Source organism: Ursus americanus, chromosome 24, assembly GCF_024610735.1.
Source record: "Ursus americanus isolate L20-20 chromosome 24, mUrsAme1.1.p, whole genome shotgun sequence".
In the NCBI taxonomy this organism is placed as follows: domain Eukaryota; kingdom Metazoa; phylum Chordata; class Mammalia; order Carnivora; family Ursidae; genus Ursus; species Ursus americanus.
In genome coordinates, this window is record NC_142150.1 from 35,260,172 (window position 1) to 35,278,112 (window position 17,941).

At 45.8% G+C, this 17,941-nt stretch overlaps 2 protein-coding genes across 2 annotated transcripts; one reads left to right on the plus strand and one right to left on the minus strand.

Moving 5' to 3' along the window:
- The first annotated feature begins 6,512 nt into the window (after window positions 1-6,512).
- Window positions 6,513-7,457, plus strand: LOC123785318 (olfactory receptor 9Q2-like). The gene has a single exon (XM_045787049.2). The coding sequence runs from the start codon at window positions 6,513-6,515 to the stop codon at window positions 7,455-7,457; it is 945 nt and encodes a 314-aa protein (XP_045643005.2).
- An 8,487-nt stretch (window positions 7,458-15,944) lies between these two features.
- Window positions 15,945-16,925, minus strand: LOC123784977 (olfactory receptor 1S2-like). The gene has a single exon (XM_045786513.2). The coding sequence runs from the start codon at window positions 16,890-16,892 to the stop codon at window positions 15,945-15,947; it is 948 nt and encodes a 315-aa protein (XP_045642469.2). The 5' UTR covers window positions 16,893-16,925.
- Window positions 16,926-17,941: the final 1,016 nt, after the last annotated feature.

The window sequence follows — 17,941 nt, forward strand, 5'->3', positions numbered from 1 at the left end:
ATGGCAGTTGGATTTGTCAGCAGGAGGTAAACGTGAACTGTTTAAACACCAGCAGCATACCTGCTTCCAGCTCTGCCGTCTCTTGCTTCCCCGAGTCGCTGCTTAGCCACCACCTCTGTGGGTACAGCGAGAATTTCTCGGATTCTCCTTATCTTAGTGTGGTGAAAATCTATTCTTTTGTGTTTCCACACCAGCATCCCCTCTCATCTGGGAATCTGACCATGAGTTCACGTGAGCACTTCCCTTCCCCATAGAGCCCATCTTTCTGGGCTCTACTGACTGGCCCTGAGGTAGGCACCTGACCAACATTAGGCCAATCCTGGTACCTTGTCCCTTGGCCATATGACATCGGAGGGCTTCCTCAGGATTTTTTTTTTTAACTTGGTACCAGAAAAAGTGATTTTCGTCTTTTTTTTTGGTGGAAAAGCTGGGGCATGTGAGGTGTGGACACAACCAGTGGCCATTTTTTTCTGCTTTGTGGAAGAAGTTAGTTTGGGAAAAACTAAAGCTGATAGTCAGAGACAGCTATGGACAATAGAGAAATTCCTGATGTCACGAGAGTTCCTGGTTCCCGTTGTCCCCTAATGTCTAGCTGCATCCTTCCCTACACCTTCCAAGGTTTTGAGAGTCTTGCAGTGAATTCTTCTGTATGTTCCAGCCATGGTAGGCGCTGGTCATCGCTTGCAAAGAAGGAAGACCTCATCAGAAGCCCAGAATGACTGTAAGTATTCCCATTTTAGGATCTTATTCTCCACATTTATGAGGAGCTGGACTGGATCCCTAATGTTCTCCTGGCTCCATCACTTTGGGAAGTTCAGATATAGAAGCTCTAAGAAAGCTTCTCAAGGAAAGAGTGGAAGAAGCTTGTCTCAGGGGGATAGGAAAGGCAGATAACACATTCTGAAGAATTAGAACTAAATCAAGAAGAACTCACTTGATTATCTGGTCATCTTTATGTGGGGCCTCCTCTGTATTTGGGGGAAGTAAAGGGCCACTGGGTAAGGTGCCAGTTAACTAGTTTGGTCTTAAAAAGTTATAGATTGGGAACCAAATGAACTGATCCAACCACTGACTGTCTTCCTGTCTGGGGACCGCAGCCTGTTTGCTTATGAACTGGAAAGCCTGGGTCATTTGAATTCTAATGTCCGCTGTAGTTCCAGCATCTTATGGGATCCTCAAAGATTTGGAAATTCCACAATACATAAAGCGAGGGCAGGGACACCAATGATGAACTGTGGCATCAGGAAAAGTGCTTCCAAAGCAAATTTATGGGCCTAGGCAGTCCTCAACCTTGAATTATTGGCATTAGATCCACCCAAGTATGGATGGGGGAAGATAGTAGAGATGGATCCCAGGGTGAGAGCCGAGGATATGTCCTCCTTATACCCAAACCTTCCCTCTTTCCTAAAGCCTCCTCCAGGTTGTGAGGCGTGACTCCTTGGCTACAAGGAACAGATATCCACCTAGAGTAGTTCAAGAAAGAGCCTTTTGGAAGAAGGGAGGATTACTCCTGGCAATCAACTCAGGTTGAATATTCTCCTCATCCAATCATCTGCCCTTGGACGGGGAGGCCATGTGGGCCAGAGGGCAATGCTGAGACCATCCTTTCTCCATGGCTGTGAGTAATAATTCTTAGAAGGAGCAACTGCCTGGCCAAGTACCCCAAGAATTTTCTACCACAATCTGCTTACTCTGCAATGTAGGTCCCATCTCTAAGGCCGGTCCCGTCTTCCTAAAAGATTAAAAAGAATATAGAGATGTAGAAGGAAGAACTCTCCAACTAATCCCAAATATGGGGTTCAGAGACGTCCTCCTGAGGGTTTGCAATAGAAGATAGGAGTTAAGAGTGTGCATTCTGGAGCCAGACTGCTTGGTTCAAATCCTGGTTCTGCCCCTCACTTTGGCACAGTTGGTGATCCTCTTCAACCGTCTGTCCTGCATGTTCTCATCCCCTTAAAATGGGGATAATAACAGAACCGAACTCATAGGGTTGTTGCATGGGTTCAATCAACCAATATGTCTATCTATCTATCATCAATGTATGTATGTATGTATGTATGTATGTATGTATGTATGTATGTATCTATCTATCTATCTATCTATCTATCTATCATCTATCTATCATCTATTATCTATCTATCATCTATCATCTATCTATGTATCTATGTATCTATCTATCTATCATCTATTTATCTATCTATCTATCTATCTATCATCTACCTATCTATCTATCATCTATTATCTATCTATCTATCATCTATCTATCATCTGTTATCTATCTATCATCTATCTATCTATCTATCTATCTATCTATCTATCTATCTATCATCTATCATCTATCTATCTATCTATCTATCTATCTATCTATCTATCTATCATCTATTATCTATCTATCATCTATCTATCTATGTATCTATGTATCTATCATCTATCTATCTATCTATGTATCTATCATCTATCTATCTATCTATCTATCTATCTATCTATCTATCTATCTATCATCTGTCTATCTATCATCTATCTATCTATCTATCTATCATCTATCTATCTATCATCTACCTATCTATTTATCACCATCATCATCATCGTCATCTATCATTTTAGAAGAGTCAACTGGTGTATAGTGAGCCGCTTATGTGGTTTTTGCTATTATTATTCTATTCGGTTTTCCTTTCACATTTTGGCTCAGCTACCACCAAGTCCTGAATCTCTAAACCAGGAGACAAAAGTCAGTCAGATCTGCAGTTCTCAGCAACAGACCTCTAAACTTCCTTTACTGTAATGGTATAGGGCCCCAATATTCACAAATGTGAGATTTAGGTCTATACTCTTTGAGGTCCATTCTGCTTTCTCTCTGGGGCTGGCCGCATGATGACTGAATTGTCTTACTCATTATCTGATGGTGGTTTAAAATTCTACCATAGCTTCCTGAGAGGAGGGTTCTGGTGGTCTCAGCAGCTTATTTCTCTTGGGGAAGGAGTGAAGTGGAGTCACCATTATTTCTGAAGCAGAACTGCAGGAACTCAGCCACTGGACCCTCTTCAGATCTGAAGGAGAAGTCTTTTTTAAAAAGCTGCTGAAGGATCTGTCTGGAGGGATGGTATTCCCCACCCGACCCCCTTCCAGTGCCTTTCACAGTGGGAGCCATTGCTCTTGGGGCAGTCTTCAGTCTGCAGAGACTTAAAGGAGCCAGATTTCAAAATGATGAGTCATCAGGAGATGCTTTTTCTTGGAACGATTATGGCTTTGCTGTTTGGCATTTGGTCAAGTGCTGAGCTTTTTCAGAGCTGTGCTGCCTAAGGCGCCTCTACCCCTGGGAGCTCGAATTCTGCAGGACACTGATCTGCTCTCAGTGAAATAGAGCTTCTGTGGTCAAATATTTTTGGGAAATGGTGGGTTAAGAACATTGGCCAGTTTCTTTTCTTTTCTTTTTTTTTTAAAGATTTATTTATTCATTTCAGAGAGAAAAAGAGTGCATGTGCGTGCACTGGGGGAGGGGCGGAGGGAGGGGGACAAGCAGACTCCCCAGTGAGCACACAGCCCAATGCTGCTCCAGTCCCATGACCCATAAGATCATGACCTGAGCCAAAACCACAAGTCCAACGTTTAACCGAATAAGCCACCCAAGCGCCCCTCGTTGGCAGGGTTTCTTAATCATAGGACCTCACGGATCATTTAATATACTACTATGCAATCTGATTTTCCACGTGGACTATACCGTACGTAGTGATTTTCAAACTGGGGAGAACAGGAAACCTATTTTCCTCCCTGGAAGCACCTGGGGTGCCTGTTAACAAGGTGGATGTCCGTCCCCATGGCAGGGACACTGCATCAGATTTTCTGGAGGTGGGGTGATAGCCTTCGTGTTTTAAATAAATTCCCTGGGCAATTCTTTTTTTTTTTTTTTTTAAAGATTGTATTTATTTACTTGACAGAGAGAGAGAAAGAGAGGGCCAGAGAGAGGGAACACAAGCAGGGGGAATGGGAGAGGAAGAAGCAGGCTCCCAGCGGAGAAGCCTGATGTGGGGCTCGATCCCATAACACCAGGATCAAGCCCTGAGCCAAAGGCAGACACTTAACGACTGAGCCACCCAGGCGCCCCTCCCTGGGCAATTCTTATGCATCAGGAGAACGAGTTTGAGAACTAGTTCTCTGGAGGAGAGATCGACCCCCATAAAGAATTTGCTCAGTTTGCCTGGTGGAAGTCTGTTCAGGACCCACACACACCTGCCTCTCCGACAATCTGTCTCCTGACTCCACGTTGGCACGATCCTGTTTCTGCCAAATGGTGACATTTCCTAGTCACCAGTTCCGGTGTATCTTGGCCACAGGGAACAAGAGCTTGTGCTTACGGAACAGTCTCCTTTGGGGATCAGGTCAGAGCTGGCTAGAGTGGCAGTGGGCAAAACCCTTGACAAAATTCCCAACTGTGATACAGGAAACTTTCAAAAAAAAAATACACATTCCTTTTGGCTTAAGGCAGGAGTGAGGCCAGACCAGGAACGAGTCCCATCGGTGCTGCTGGGTGACAGCATGACGTGAGATGGGCCTTTTGGAGCTGGAGATCAGAGAGAAGTCCTCAAAGATATTAGACACCTCGTTAGAAGTCACATGAAGGTAAATTGCCTCTTCCTGGAGACTCCCCTCGGGACCAATCCAGGCATGACGCTGGGGCAGTGGATATAAGCACTGCCAGCAAGGTCTAGTGCCGGATCCGAAGCTCGGGCTGGTCCCCTAGCCCGGCTATGCTGAGTCCGACAAAGGCCCGGGAAGCTCTAGTGTCAGGGATTTATTATTTTGTCAAAAGTGAGAGGAAAGAGAGGGACTCCATGAAGTGAGGACAGACGTGGGGATCTGGAAGCCACCTCAGCTCACCCAGATTGCTGTGATTATGGACTCATGCTGTATTGTTGTGTATTGAAAGGGAACAAAGACAAGGTAATTGAAGTCCAGAGAGAAAAAGGGACTTGCCTTGGGTCACATGCCTCGCGTGGGTGGACTAGACCACAGGTCTCCTCTGGATCGGCAGGTTGCTGGCGAGGAAACACTACACGAAGGAGGAAGGCCCTAGCAAAGAGGGAGTTAGGTGGGGGTGGTCTGTGCCATCTTTCTTTGTTATTTTCCCTAATGGGTCTGCTCGATACTGGCCTGGCTCCGGGTGCATCAGGTAATCAAATGGAATCAAAGTCCTCCTTTACATTCCTGTTCTAGAACCCTATAAGGACTCCAAATCCATTAGCCGTGATTTCGTCCACAGCTCTGAAGACACCAGACAGCAGAAATATTTCTGCTTTCAAATTTGGATGCTGTCTGTTATCAAAATACTGCTGTTTTTTCCAGGACAGTGAGAACAACCAAACAGTGCTTACTGAGTTTTGCTAGGTGTCGAAAGGAGCTTATGGTTGTTGTTTTCACTCCAAGGTTATTGCTAGTCCTTACAAAAAACAACAAACGAAAAGCCCTTAATAAGCCAGCCAACTCTAATTAGGATAATAGCTATTTGTTAAACATGCCTGTTTTTAGACTGAGCATAAAAGTATTCCTACAAGCAGAGCCTATTGCTGATTGCTAATGGGTTTTTTTTGTTGTTGTTCATGCTCCTTTGTTCGTAGAATATAAATTTTCCTTCCTTAAAACATTCATTTAAAATTTTAAATAGCCACCGTATATACGTGGAGGGTTTTTAGCTTTCCAATGCACTTTTGCATCTCTTTTAATCTATGCATTACTCTTATCTTGTAAGTAGGGCAGATATTATGATCCCCCTCTGGCAGAAGAGGAAATTGAGGTTCAGAGAGGTTAAGTGCCTTGTGTAAGATCAAACAGCTAATTGGGGACAGAGTTGCAAATACAAGAGCTGACTTGTAAGTCAGAGAATTACTTGCTGTCCGTTCTTAGTGTAATAGGCGCATTCATCACTTCTTTTTTTAAAGATTTTATTTATTTATGTGACAGAGAGACAGCCAGCAAGAGAGGGAACAGAGCAGGGGAGTGGGAGAGGAAGAAGCAGGCTCATAGCGGAGGAGCCTGATGTGGGGCTCGATCCCACAACGCCGGGATCACGCCCTGAGCCGAAGGCAGACGCTTAACGACTGCGCTACCCAGGCGCCCAACATTCATCACTTTTTATCTAATCTTTTTTTTTTTTTTTTTTTAGAGAGGGAGAGAGCTGGGGGAGAGGCAGAGGGAGTGAGAGAGTCCAGAGCAGACTCCACCCCCAGCGCAGAGAGGATGCGGGCTGGATCTCCTGCCTCTGAGATCATGACCTGAGCAGAAATCAAGAGTTGGACGCCTAACCGACTGAGCTACCCAGGTGCCCCACCTTTTATCTGATCTTATAGTGAGCTCCGCCTTTGTCCATTTCCACCTAGACTTCAGAGTTTGTTCAAGTCCACTGCCTCCCCTCAGACACCCTAGTCAATTAAAGCTTTCTTACTTGAAATGACTTGCAGTTGTCTTCAGGGCCCCCGCACCTGGCTCCTGCCAGTCCTCGACAGTGACCTGCTGGAGACATGGCCAGGAGGAACGGCACCGAAGTGACCGAGTTCTTCCTCACTGCGTTCAGCGAACATCCTGAGTGGGGGCTTCCTCTCTTCCTGGTGTTTTTGAGTTTCTATCTATTCACTCTGCTGGGGAACGCGGGAATGGTCCTCCTGATCCGCGGGGATGGCCGGCTGCACACCCCGATGTACTTCTTCCTCGGCCACCTCTCCTTCGTGGACATGTGCTACTCGTCGGTCGTCGTGCCGCAGATGCTGGCCGTGCTGCTGGAGCGCGGGGCCGAGCTGTCCTACCCCCGCTGCTCCACCCAGTTCTTCCTCTTCACCTTCTTCGCTTCCATCGACTGCTACCTCCTGGCCATCATGGCGTATGACCGCTACGTGGCCGTGTGCCGGCCCCTGCTCTATGTCACCATCATGACCGAGAAGGCCCGCTGGGGCCTGGTGGCCGGGGCTTACGCTGCTGGTTTCTTCAGCGCCTTTGTTCGCACGGTCACAGCCTTCAGCCTCTCCTTCTGCGGCAACAACGAGATTGACTTTATTTTCTGTGACCTCCCCCCTCTGTTAAAGCTGACCTGTGGGGACAGCTACACCCAGGAGGTGGTCATCATCGTGTTTGCCGTCTTCGTCATGCCCGTTTGCGTATTGGTGATCTTGGTGTCCTACCTGTTTATCATCAGGGCCATCCTGCAGATCCGCTCTGCGGGGGGCCGGGCCAAGACCTTCTCCACCTGTGCCTCCCACCTCACCGCTGTGTCCCTCTTCTTCGGCACCCTCATCTTCATGTACCTCAGAGACAACTCAGGCCAGTCATCGGAGGAAGACCGAGTAGTGTCCGTGCTCTATACGGTGGTGACCCCCATGCTGAACCCCTTCATCTACAGCCTGCGGAATAAGGAGGTAAAGGAGGCGTTTAGGAAAGTACTGCGCAGGTCAAAGGCTTCTGGAAATCCCTAGAAGGACTCCTACCAAATATGCCGTTCCTTAGTGTCTCCGTCCTCTCTGTCTATCCTCAGATGTCACCTCCCTGGGGAGACTTTCCCGGGGAGCCCTACTTAAAATTGCACCCACACTTCCCACCTCCACTTTCTGATTTGTTATTCCATGTAATACTTGTCACCATCTGATGTACTATGTGCTACATGTTCGATATTGTCTAAGTCTCACAACTAGAAAGTAAACTACATGAGAGGAAGCGTTTTTATCTGTGAGAGTCATTTCTGTGTGGTCCGTGCCTAGCCAAGCACCTAGCACATAAAAGGCACCCAATAAGTATTTGTTGAATAAATACCTTAATCTCAGGTTCCAGGGTCTACCTTTATGTTCCAACTTCCTCGGTCCTCAGTTTTTGGGGGTTTTTGTTTGTTTATTTTTTTTTTTATCTGCCAAGTGGGTTTACTTAATTATAGGACTAGATTTTTGAGGACCGAACGTATGCATGGGCAGGGACCATGTCTGCCTTATTTGCTCATATCTGTTGAATGCTGCACATGGCCTGGCACAACAAATACTTGATGGGGGAAGTAAAAATATTTGGAAGATCCAAAAGCTATCTACCCATGCGACTACTGTTTTGATCCAAAGGGATTTTCCAAATCCCGTCATTTATTCTTTTATTGTTTCCTTCGTACGGTTTTTGTGGGTTTTGGCTAATAGCAATAATAAATTGTAGACAGTCACCAATATTCATCAGTCAGTCATCACCTCCCAAGAAATGTGACGTGCGCTACAGGAATGATCTGATTTACCTCTCACCACAACGCGGGGAGGCGTGTTCCACAATCACCCCTGCTCCGCGGGGAGGTGAGGCACCAGAGATTCAGAGAGGCTGAGCAATTTTCCCGAGGGCAGCAAGCAAGTGGTCGAGTGGGGCTTCTGCCCCAGCGGAGCCTGGGCTCTTAGTTGCCCTGCACACGGTCTGCTGCTATGATCTCCTGCCCACTCTGTTCAGTCACTCAGTCTGCAATTTATTGTTATTGCACATTTTTTCCCTTTTATCTGGAGAAGAAAAGATAAAAGTCCAATCTGTAGAGGTCGCAGGCAGTCGTCCCATTTATTTTATAGCCCCGATGTGCTAGTGTTGTGTAATGTGACAGCAGGTGTCTGTGTGTGTGTGTGTGTGTGTGCACGTGTAGTTGTGTGTGAGCGAATGAGGTGTGTAGGTTAAATAAATGGCAGCTTCTGAGCTTCAGGAATTTTCTTTGTAAGGACCTACAGGACAAAACTTTTAGAAAGGAGTTGGGTGGACATGTTTAGGAAAAAATAGAGGGGAAAAAAATTCCCCTGGGAGCCAAGAGATTTGAGTTTACACATCAGTCTTCGTTCGTGTTTTTGCACAATCGCTTAGAAGCTGCACATTGGGGTAAAGCAACTCCACAGAGTGCATCTTGGGGGCCTTTTTTCAAATATTGACTGCCATGCGAATGTTCCTCTGACGTATCAGTGGCAAGGAACAGAGGCATTCGTGCTGCAGAAGAGCTCAGGGTTTGGCACCCAAGTGTCCACGCTGTCACTTCTTAGCTGTATGGCTTCTGGTTAGCTAGGACCTGTCAGTCTGCTTTCTCAGCTGTGAAATAAAACTTACTGAGCATTTACTCTGGGCCAGGTTTTATGTGTATCACATTTATCCTCATCACAACTCAGTATGTGAGGCAACGGGAAGGTGCTGGGTGAAGTTCTACAAACATTCATTAGTGTGATTACGGGGATTGTCCCAGGGTTCACAGCCCAGTGGGCATCTGGGGGCCTCTTCATTTCAGAGCTGTCTGGAACAGTCTCTCCTAGGCCGAGATTAGCCTTGGGTTCACATACCTCCAGAAGTGGAGTTCACTAAACACCTCTTCAAGTCCCATACACTTAAATACACACTAAAATTAATGCTAGGCACTATGCTTAAAGCTTTACGTGAATGATTTGCTTCAGTCCCAGCGCCTGGAATGGGAAGTCATTCTGAGTGACCTCGTTTAGTAAGAGGCAGATATAAAACCCAAACAGGTGGGGCGCCTGGGTGGCCCAGCGGTTAAGCGTCTGCCTTCGGCTCAGGGCGTGATCCCGGCGATCTGGGATCGAGCCCCACATCGGGCTCTTCTGCTATGAGCCTGCTTCTTCCTCTCCCACTCCCCCTGCTTGTGTTCCCTCTCTCGCTGGCTGTCTCTATCTCTGTTGAATAAATAAATAAAATCTTAAAAAAAAAAACAAACAAAAACCCAAACAGGTGATACAACTTGCCCAAGTTCTGCAGCAACAAAGTGGCGGACCGGGGAGTACCTGATCCCGAGTCTCTCTCACTCCAAAGGGTGTGCTCACAGATCATATCCCCCGTGGGCATCTTCCTCTCTGTCCCTCCCAGGCTCCAATTCTCAGATGCAAATCATTTCAGAAGCATCTGAATTTCCATTGCTTCCTCCAATTAGTAGTTCATCCGTACGGTGTCTCCAAGCAGTCACCAACCTTGCCTTCATGTCTTCCTTTTTAATCTTCAGTGATTGCCTAAGAATTCAAGATTCCTTTCTAAACACTGATTATTGTTATTTCTTACCATTTAGCAACATTTAGTATATATATTTAATTATTTTGTTCTATTATCTATCTATCCATCTATCTATATCATCTGTCCTCTATTAAATCTGATCTCTGCTTCTGTGAGTTAGGTTTTCTCAGATTTCACATACTAGTGAGATCAGCGTCAGGCAGAGGGAAAAGCAGACTCCCCACTGAGCAGGGAACCCCATGTGGGACTCAGTCCCAGCACCCTGGGATCATGACCTGACCGGAAGGGAGACACTTAACCGACTGAGCCACCCAGGGACCCTCCTGTTCCTGATCATAGGGGAAACTTGTCAGTCTTTCACCAATCACTCCGTAAGTTTTTCATAGATGCCCTTTATCAGTTTAAGGGAGTTCCCTTTGATTCTTAGTTTGTTGAGAGGTTTTTTGTTTTTTTTTTTTAATCAGGAATAGATTTTGGATTTTATCTGAAGAGTTTTCTGTATCCACTAGGATGATCATATAGTTTTATTTTATGCTTATTAATAGGGTAGATGACATTGATCGCTTTTGGAATGTTAGACAATCCCTGTATTTTTAGGATCAACTGCACTTGGTTACAGTATAGTATTGCTTTTATGATCAGAAAAAAAAAAAGTAGAAGATGTTCCTGCACATTCTTGGTTGGTTAAAAAGATCACAGATGGTACTGCCTAAAGCCATATGCCAGCTTTAAAAGGAGATTGTACTTCTGAGTCATCTAAATTCCTCTATTAAAAGGAGAATAGAGACAGAGTGATGAGCACTGGAAGGAAAATGAGAGCAAAGAAGGAATTTGAGATGTTTTCACCTTCTGGGCAACGTGTTCTGCAGGAAGCAGTTTCCATGTGGACTCTGAGGACACAGACCTGGTGGAGAGGTGGCTGGGGGTTGACGAGAACGCATCACAAAGGAAGCTCGAAGGGCTGGTGGTTTGGCTCCTGTGGTGTTTGAAACAGCTGATCTCTCTTTTTTCTTGGAAGAGTTTTCACTTTCTTCCTCCGTCTTCCTGACACCACTTCATTCTGGTTTCCTATGTCCCTGGGTCCTGCACCTCTGACTTCTGGGCTGGGTCCTTACTTTGACATGTCCGAGTCACGCAGGGCTTGGTCATAGGTCTTTCTCTCTCTCTGTAGTCACCCCTCGGCAATTTCACCCAATACTGAGAGTATTTAAATAAAATTCCAAGTCTTCACTGTGGCCGGAAAGATTCAGCCAGGCTGGGTCCCGAGCCACCACCACGACTGTACTTACTTCCCTCGTTGTCCTTAGTCTCCGCCTCCCTGTTCCCGCAATGGCATCTTTCGCCTGCTCTTCCCTTTTCCTGGACTGTGTTTACCCAGATCGTCTCATGATTCACTCTCTTATTCAGTTCTCTGCTCAAATATCCGAGAAAGGCCTTCCATGACTCCTGCACGTCTCCACCTCAAAGAGCCAGTCCATGCCGGGTCACCATATCCTCGGGCCGCTCCACTTGTTATCACAGGCCTTCTCGAGATCTCAGATTACAGCCACTTTTTATTTATTCATACCTTCCTTGTCTGTCTCCTTCTCCGTGAAGGAAAAGCCAGAAAAGCAAGGGAGCTGTCCTATTTTCCTTTTGATTTTCACTGGGTCCTCAGAAAAATATTTGTTTCATAAATAAGCTAATGCATATTTGCAGATGCTTTTATGCATTAGGTTTTACAAGCCATGCCTACCCGATGTGGATTTTTTTCAGTTTATTTTTCTCTTGCATTTGTGTTACCTACACTTAGACGGCAGGGGTTTCTGTTAATTTATTCATAAGGCCACACAGGTTGGCTCTTCTCAGACCTGGCTAACACAAAGGCACGAAGAGCATAAAGTTCAATTGACAGTGCTTTGCACAAAATCTTTATGTATTCTAAAGCTAATGACACTAATTGTTGACCAAATATTGTCTTTGCTTATCCAGTCTTACAAGTCACTTAAAATTGGTCTTGTGTCCATTTCTCTTTTTGGTTTGTGAGAGCACTGAGGGCACGGACTGTGAATTATCCATCCTTTTAGTCCCAGGGCCGGAGTCAGAGGCTGGTCAGTAGAAGGTCTGCCGTAGATGTTTGTTGAGATGACAAATACAAGAATCCTTTAGGGGAATTCAAGCATCCAGGTCCAGAGGTATGCCTTTCCTCTGCAAAACTGCGTCAATGCTCTCATAAAAGTTTGCAGTTCTCTATTTTCTTTCTTTTTTTTTTAAATTTATTTATGAGATAGAGACAGCCAGCGAGAGAGGGAACACAAGCAGGGGGAGTGGGAGAGGAAGAAGCAGGCTCACATCAGAGGAGCCTGATGTGGGGCTCAATCCCATAACGCTGGGACCACGCCCTGAGCCAAAGGCAAACGCTTAACCGCTGTGCCACCCAGGCGCCCCTGCAGTTCTCTATTTTCTTAATCGGTTGTCTTTTGTGTCTTAAACTTAACCCTAATTCACTTCCTCAAGTAAACTCACAACTTGCGTACAAGTCCATCCCCAGCCAAATCAGCTTCCCTGTTACTCCCTGAGGATGAAGATGTGCTTAGAATGGATATGGTCTCCTTTGGAACCCAGGAGCTGGAGGTGATGGAGGACAGGCCCCCAGGGATGGTGACCAATTCAAACCAAAAGCCCTGGGTCTAACCCTGCTGGCTCTTATTCTATCACATATAGGCTGGGTGAAGCCAGAATAAAGAGAGCAAATTACAGACCTGCCCCATGGATGTTTATGTAACTGAGAAGATTCTGGAACCATGTTGAGCATGATGGTATAATAGGCAAGAGAGTTTATCTTCCTTGAAATTAAAAAAAAATATTTTTCTTCCTAAAGTGACAGTCACTGTAAAATGTTAAAGCAATAACAGAGTATTACATAAGTCCTTCCATTTTATGAAACAAAAACCACTATTTTGGTTGCATCGTGTTGCAGAACAAACCAGCCCGAAATGCAGGGACTTAAGCCCAGGGATTTTATTGTCACCTCTCACAGTTCCAGGAGTTGACAGGACTCAGGCAGGCGGTTTTCACTTGGGGTCTCCAGTGCTGACAGCTGGAGTGAACACTGAGTCAGCTGAAAGTTCTCTTACTCCCATGGTGGAGACTGACGGGAGCGACCCAGAGACTCAAAGGCTGGAACAGTTCGAGCTCCTCGGGTGTCTCTCTCTGACTCTCTGTGGCCTTTCCACACGGCCTTTCCAACATGGTGGCTTCAGAGAAGCGGGACTTTTTACAGGGGATTCAGGGCTCCCGAGGTGGATGTCCCGAGAAGATGCCAGGTGGGAGCTCTACGGCTTTTCTGAGTCTTGGAAATCATCAGCACCACTTGTGGGGTACCCTATTAGCCAAAGCAGCCCCCCAGACCCCCAGGTTCAAGGAGAGGGACACAGACTCCATCTCTCGATGAAGAAGTGGCAAAGTTCTCCTAGAGCATGTGGGAGGGAAATATTCTTGTGGCTGTTTTGGGAAAATATGATCTGAAACAACCACTGGTAATATTCTTCTCTTCCTGCCTATGCCGTTTTACATAAGTGGGTTTTCGTGATAATGCTGTTGTAAAATTTTCTTTGTTCATATTAGACCAATGGTGATATTACAGAAAAAGAAACTGGGGTTGGTAACATGGCTTGTCACACAGTGAGTTAGCGGCAGACCCCAAGTCTCTTAATTTCAAATCTAGGACTCTCCACCGCTCCCCATGGAATAGGGAAAGCAGGGTTCATGTTGGAGCTGTGGGTGGAACTGGGTGGATTTTGAGGTATTTGAGGAAGGAGGACTAGGAAGCTGGTTTGGTAACTCACATAAAAGCAAGTGGATTTTAAATTTATAATGAAGACTCAAATGAAGCATAAAAGTTGAAGCGATACCAGAGAGAAAGGCGGGTGGCTGATGATATATTTCCTCTTCAAGAGGTTGGATTTTTATAAGTTTAGAGAAGAAAAGGAGTCTTATTAGATTGGGGACAAATAAAGGTAGTTTGAAAGGGCAGGTAGATTGGGGTTGGGAGCGAGGGGACAGTCACAAGAGAGGAATGCTTTTTTTTTTTTCAGTGTCTACGATATAAGAACTATGGTAGTTGCCTGACATACATGTCCATTTAGTCACAAACAGCTTAAATAAATTAGTTTCCTTGGATCATACAGGTGAATCACAACATCCTGAAAAACCAGGATTTAGAACCAAATCTCTTCACACTACAGTGCAATTGTTAGAGGATCAGATTAAATAACTAGTAATAGTTTGAAAAAGGATCCTGACAGAGAAAAAGAACACGTGCTTCTGGGGGACTCTAGAGTATATTTAAGGTGGAGGTCGGACAGACCTCTCCAGCAGACATCTCCATCAACCAGTTGGCATCCTGATTCATGGAAATCGCAGAGCTGGAGTAGAACTCAGAGTTCATGTGGTTCAGAATTCTTGAGGTCACCAGAAGGGTGTTTCCAGAATACAAGAGCCTGATTCCTTTGCTGGAGTCTGGGTTAGTAGAAGCAGGGTGGGGTTTGGAAGGAAAGAAGTAAAACCTGGCTTGTAACCTTTCTCAGCCTCGAGGAAGTCTGAGGTTTGACCCTTGGTCTAATCCCCCTAGCAGTGAGTTCCGGAACTGTCCAGGTGTGTGCTGGATCTAAGATGCAGAACAGTCTTGCTAAAATGGCTTTGAAGCTATGTGACCACTTTTTTCTGTTTGTTAAAATTGGTTACGGAGGAGTCTGTAATTGATGAGCAACTGACATTTGCTGCGATGCAGCTGGGCCAGAAAAGGGGTAGTCACATACCTTTTAGGTGACTGTCAAGAAGCAAGGCATAAGGCCTAAGGAACCCCAGAGCTGAAGTTCTCCTGAACTGAGGTGGTCCACACCCACTGAGTGCTCTTTCTCATGACCATGCACATTCCAAGTATGGAATGACCGGGATATTTAGGGGGTGTGCCTGCGAATCACGAGACCTCTATTGTGATTAATTAATATTGTAATTGTGTTGTGTGGCTGTCCTGAACCCTTACTTAAAGCTTTCTTGAAGCTTGATTCTTGGTGTATCTTGTGAGTTTAATTGCCAAGCTGACGCCAAGACCAGTGCAGCTGGTTAAGCAGGGAAGGCACTGCACGGTCTGAGAATTTGAATTTTAAAGAAGTTTCTCTAGGTAATTCTGATGTATACCCTCAGTTGGAAACAACCGGAACCAAAGGCCTTATTTTATAGATGAGAAGATAGGCTAAAGAAAGTGAGTTGACCTGCCTTAAGTCTCATAACTACTCAGGGAAGAGTCAGGACTAGAACTCATGTCTTTTATATGTATGCTTTCTGATTTTTCATTGAATGCATTTCCCCAAATGTGTTTTGCACGCTAGTCCCATGAACTACTTTGTGATGAATCAGGCTATATACGATTGAATAAGTTGAGTTTTGAGAATTGCTATATACCCTACTACCCTCCTGGAGATTTATTCTATACCAAAGGCTCTGAGAAGTTGTCTAGTGAAAAGATTTTGCTTCACTGAGATCAGAGTTGCCCCAAATTATTTGGACATGGAACCCTCCTATGAACATCTTACTGAATAGTAGTTTTGGCCAAACCAACTTTGAGCAAAACTGACCTAGAGAAATCTAGATTGAATGAAGGTATTAGTAATAACTGTCTTCAGAGCTATAAAAGCCAGACTGTAGGTACTGTCTGCACCTGTTATTGTTTGAGGTATAAACAATTTGCCCCCAAGTTTGTAGTAACATAGATTAGAATCAAGATATGCGTTATACTTGTGACTTACTAAGGCGGTTAGGGCCTCATTTCCAAGACTAGAGCTACATGGAAAAGGCCCAACCCCTCAGAGGTTGGAATAGGAGGCAGATCCAAAGCTGAATCATCACATCTATGCCATGAACTCCGGGCAGAGTCATCCCTCTGTTTATGAGGACGGAAAGGATTCAGATGTTCAGGACATGGAAGGGAGGAACCGTTTCCTACTGATGAGCTTTCTTAGGGCACCTTTCATGTCCTTATTCCTCAGGCTATAGATGAAGGGGTTCATCATGGGTGTCACCACAGTGAATAGCACTGCACCAATCTTATCTCTGTCATCGGGGTGAGTGGATGAGGGGAAGAAGTAAACCCCCACAATGGTCCCGTAGAAGAGTAATACAACTGTCAGGTGAGATCCGCAGGTGGAGAAGGCTTTCCGCTTTCCCTCGGTGGATGAGATTCTCAGGACAGCCCTGACAATGCAGACGTAGGAGAAGAGGATGAGGGCAAAGGGGAAGGTGACAACTGATGAGCCCACGATAAACAACACGAGTTCATTGATCCTTGTGTCTGAGCAGGACAGCTTGAGCAGAGGAGCCAAGTCACAGAGGAAGTGTGGGAGAGTGTGGCTGTCACAGAAGAGCAATGGGAGGAGCAGAAGGGTGTGTGTTAGGGCAACGGTGTTACTGAGAACCCACGGAACAACTGTGAGCAAAACGCAGAGCCTGGGTTGCATGACGGTCACATAGTTCAGAGGGTGGCAGATAGCCACAAAACGGTCATAGGCCATGACTCCCAAGAGGAAATTGTCAGTAACAACAAAGACGATAGAAAAGTACATCTGTGTGATGCAGCTTTCATAGGAGATGGATTGAGTCTTGGTCTGAATATTCATCAGCATCTTGGGGACCGAGGTGGATATGGAGGAAATATCAGCAAAGGACAGATTGGCAAGGAAGAGATACATGGGGGTGTGAAGGTAAGAATCCAAGCCGATGACCAGCATGATGAGCCCATTCCCAACCACAGTGACCAGGTACATACTCAGGAAAAGCACAAAGAGGAGCTTCTGCTGCTCAGCCTGGTTGGACAGTCCCAGAAGGAGGAATCCAGAGATGGTGGTTCGATTTTCTTGATGCATATCTCTGCTGATCTGGAGAAAGGAACACAAGGTCTTCACGCCCCCAAAGAAAAGGCAGTATGGTACCATTTGGCTAGAGCCATTGCAAGGAGGGGAAGGAAGATTACTTAATAAAGAACTGTGTCAGCAGTGCAGAGACTCAGGAAATATCCTAGGAAGGAAACACAGAGCCACCGCGATAGACACTTCTCAATGAACACGTTTTAAACTTGAGCATGACTCTGAAAGCGATGTGTATAGTTGGTTCCAAATGTAGCTGAATGCCTTAAACCGAGGACGACAGGCAGGGTGTACTCCACAGTTTAAAGATGTTAGCTAGCCCTGGAGGAATTACTTTAAAATGAACAAAATGGCCCTAAAACCTTGCCCAGCATTCACCTTCATCTTGAAATCAAAGAAGACAGAAATGGGCAGAGTCATTGAATGAGGCCTTTGGGAAGGAGACACGAGCAGGAGTTAGGAGCGCTTACTGAAATACACCGCCGTGTGGGGCTCCTGCCCACTCCCGTTGGGGGCAGGATGCCAGAAGAGCTGCTTTTGGACCACGTGTACGGAAGGGAGACCAGACATTGGCTTCTGTGGTGGTTAGATGTTAAGTGAACAGAGAAAGTTTAGGGGGCTTATAGGAACCTAAAGACTTGTGTTCGTGTCCCACTTCTAAAGGTGGGGGGCTCCCTGGATTAGCCCCTGTGGCAGGGGTAGGGGCAATTCTGTACCCTCACCACGACATGGCATGAGTAGGTGGGTTTCCCCAGGCCAAGCAAGTGTGCTGGATGATGTTGGGCTCAGGCCACCTTACCGGGAATCCAACCAAAAAAAAACCAAAACAACAACAACAAAAACCAGCCTGTGGGGGTAGAAGAGGCTATAGCTGTGAGGGCATGGGTGATTCTCTCGTGAAAGAGGGATCATTAAAAGATCAGGGAGAAAATTCATTGCCCTGGAGCAGCAGTCCCAGAAAAGAGGCCTCTGAAAAACCCCACATAGTCTCATGACGGAGCAGGGCTGCCACACAAACCTCACCCACTGCCAGTATTCCATGGCAGCAG

Coding starts and splice junctions, on each gene's coding strand:
- LOC123785318 (XM_045787049.2), top strand. CDS start 6,513: ATGGCCAGGAGGAACGGCACCGAAGTGACCGAGTTCTTCCTCACTGCG.
- LOC123784977 (XM_045786513.2), bottom strand. CDS start 16,892: ATGCATCAAGAAAATCGAACCACCATCTCTGGATTCCTCCTTCTGGGA.